Below are 3649 nucleotides of genomic sequence, written 5' to 3' on the forward strand. Positions count from 1 at the left end.
CTTTATGGTTAAAGTCCTCTAATAGAATTTCTTACACAATTCTAAATTTATTTAAAAGTTTAGAAGGTTCCTTAATTTGGATAAAGTAGTTAGGCTACTATTTTTATTGGCTTTATTTTCTTAACCTATATATCTTTTCTCTGTACCTTTTTTTTTCTTTTTCTTCACACATATTTATATCTAAATTCTTTGGTGCTAGCTTGTCTGCATTGACACTAGCCTTTTACTATATATATTATCAATTATTATTATTATTATTATTATTATTATATATAAAAGAAAGAAAGAGATTAGGTTAAGTATGCATATACTAGTTTTATCAGTTATGCTATGTCACAAATAGAATTCTAAATTAATTTTAAATATAATAAAAAAAAATTTGTTAATATAATTATGAAAATATGTTTTTAAGTATTATAATTTTTTGAATTAAAACACATAAACATATTGTTTACACTTAATGAAATAAATTAAAAAAATAAGAGCGGATGAACCAAGAAAAAGTTGTTAATACTAATTAAATATTAAAATGAAAAGTTATTTTTTTCTTTTAAAGTAAAAGATAAATGTCTATGCAAATATCTAACTCTAATTTTTCTTTTAAATTTTTTTGTTTTTAACCTATTTTCACTTAAAAACTCTTAAACCAACTTATCAACTTAAAACATCTTTAAATTAAACACAAAATCAAACAAAGAAAAAAATTTTACTTTTGATCTACTAGCTATTGTGATGTGGACAACTAATAACTTTATCTCTTATATGTTTTTATCTGACTAGTTTCTCTCTTTTCTCTTAAACTCGATAAATGAACAATAAGCAAAATAAGTTTTTGAATCAAAGTCAAAATTCTAAAATGAAATTAGTAATGTATTGTTTTAGTGTTTTATACTGTGGTCATTTCTCTTTTAATCTAATTTTTCTACTACAATTTAAAACTTTATCTCATGAAATTAAATGAGAAAAAAATTCAAGAAAAAAAATAAGAGGTGAATATATATATATATATAGATTTTAGAGGTGCTTTAAAAGAAAGTAAAAAAAAAAAAAACTACAAACATTATGAGATGATTCATTATTTGTATAAACAGTAAAATATCTTTCTAAAAACATTATGAGATGATTCATTATTTGTATAAACAGTAAAATATCTTTCAAATATTTTAGTTTATATTATAATATTTTTCTTATAACACATATTTTTTTTCACTACAAGAAATGAATATTATAATCTTAATTGATCAAAGCAAGCCATGAAATTTGTAGATGATTTTTCTTTTTCTTTTTCCTTGTTTTGCTTTCTTTTTTGGGGTATGATCTACTAGTTAATGAAAAATTCCATAATTCAGAAATAAATATGTTCTTTTGTATTTTTCTCAAAGCAAGCAATGAAAAAGTCCTCTTTCTCAGAATTTATTGATGATTTTCTTTTTCCTTATTTTCTTTTCTTTCTTCTTTTTAGGGTATGATCTACTAGTTAATGACAAATTTGATAACTCAGAAATTATTAGGTTGTTTGGTATTTTTTTTCAAAAAAAACACTAATTAAAACAAAAACAAGTAATCTTAAAACACATAAAAAAAATAATGGTTTGTCAAAAAAATCTTAAAACCAAATAAAGTGTTTTTCAAATTGTAAGTTTTTTTCTTACTCTTTTTAATAAAGAAAAAAACATCAAAACAAACGATTCCTTTTGTTTCCATTTTCAAATTAAGGAAAATTGAAAATGATACCAAACGAATCTTAGGTTATAAAACTTAGTAAATCAAAGGAGGAAAATTTCTTGCTCAAAAAGATGATTCTAGGCAAAAGTCACTTCTCCATTTGGTCGATCGATTCTATTTTTAGATAACCAGCTAGTATATATCATTTGGATCCAAACAACAAAAGAGACTATCCGATTATCCTTTTTTATGCAAACCATGTGCATTTAGACTCATCCAACATCGATCCCATGTGACTCTACTGTTTTTTTGCAAATGATCAATAGGATCAGACCGCTACTGAGAGAAAACAAACCCTTTGGCATACATGTGTTGACCTTTACATTACTTCTTCTTGTATTATTTGTTATTTTCTTACTTTAAAATCCAACCAAGTGTACAAGCACAGATGACTGGACCTTCCCCTTATCATTTTCAGAAGGAGATGCTTTGCATAAAAGACTATGGAATGGGACATAAACGTTAAGATGAGATACATAATAAAAAAACAGAAGGCTTTATTCTATGAAGTAGACGACAATCACGCTTTGGAGGGACTTTGTCGGTCTCCACATTCTCTCCACTAAACATTGTCCCATGTCAATCTCTCAGGTCTTAGATTTTGTCCTATAAATATGAAATTATGTTCCATGGAAGCTACTACTTTCTTCTTTCGAAGCTCAAGCTATTATTGGCCAGTACTTCAAAACTAGCTTGTTACCCTTCTTCCCAAACTTAGTTATACTCTTAACATATACTAGTACATGGCTAGCAGAGTTGCTTCAACTTCAAGGGCAATGATACTTTTGTTAATGGTTTTATTCTCAGCAATGTTCTTGACTTCAGAGGCACGTATCCTCAAGGGGGGTCAAGCATTGCAAGGAAATGCTAATAATAGCCGCCACCTTTTGCTCGAGTTAGGTTTTGATCTCGCCAAACTTGAGCATTATCGAAGGTTGTCTACTCTTGGTGATGTCTCTGATAGAATTTCACCAGGAGGACCAGATCCTCATCATCATTAGTGACCAAGTTGTTTTAGGGAGCGCTACCTTCCAAGATGGATTATATCTAATAAAGTTTGAGTTTGATCATAATTAAAAATTATGGAGCTCATCAAGATATTTTGTTTTTGTTTGTTTTCATCCTTCTACGACGGGCACTGCTTTTGGTTTATCGTACGGTATTTAGTCAATCACTGTGGTTCGGTGAAAGACAGGCTCTTTGATCCATTTTGTTTTTGTTTCTGTTATATGTATGAGTATTATAGAATGTATTTATATAGGAAATATTATAGGTATATTGTTGTGGTGTAATCTCTATCTATGCCTATAATATTTGTTGTATGGATACATTTTATATCAATGAGCAATGATGTGGAATTGGCTTTGCTTTAACGAGACAAAGCTATTTTGCTTTCTTGAGTATCTTTCAATATATCAGTCATTTTTCCTTTATTGTAATGATCATCGACGATATGATGACCTGTGACTACTTTTATGTAGCTTCTTCTCTGAAAAATTTCATGCTTTTTTTCTTACAAGTCAGAAGACTTTATAAGATACAATAAGGGAGAAAAAATTAGACCACTCAAGATGAACGGAGATAATTAATGGATTATCTCAATATCAAACACCTTTGATTGTTAATGGATCATTTAGGACAATATTCAAGTAATGGATTGATTTTGACATGGTATCCGGAGTGGGGCTCAACGGTTTGCTAAGGTGGAAACACCTAATTCATAGGAAGCAGATCCCACTCAATTTTCTATTAGAACACCCGCAAATTTTGATGGATTTTCAACTTCCATGAAGAATGCCGGTTGATGTAGAAGACGTCTGATAAATACAAGCATAACTTTAACTTTCAAACTGAATCATGCCAAAATTTAGTACGAGATTTCTGAAGCCCTATTTCCTATAGACTAGATTTTCGTAATTATACG

The 3649-nt window shown here is 28.5% G+C and overlaps 1 protein-coding gene across 1 annotated transcript; it reads left to right on the forward strand.

The window, feature by feature from the left end:
- The first annotated feature begins 2389 nt into the window (after positions 1 to 2389).
- LOC105109630 (CLAVATA3/ESR (CLE)-related protein 5-like) lies at positions 2390 to 2993 on the forward strand. The gene has a single exon (XM_011004381.1). It carries the CDS (start codon positions 2469 to 2471, stop codon positions 2724 to 2726), a length of 258 nt encoding a protein of 85 aa, XP_011002683.1. The 5' UTR covers positions 2390 to 2468; the 3' UTR covers positions 2727 to 2993.
- Positions 2994 to 3649: the final 656 nt, after the last annotated feature.

This window comes from Populus euphratica, unplaced genomic scaffold, assembly GCF_000495115.2.
Source record: "Populus euphratica unplaced genomic scaffold, PopEup_1.0 scaffold223.1, whole genome shotgun sequence".
NCBI classification, from domain to species: Eukaryota; Viridiplantae; Streptophyta; class Magnoliopsida; order Malpighiales; family Salicaceae; genus Populus; species Populus euphratica.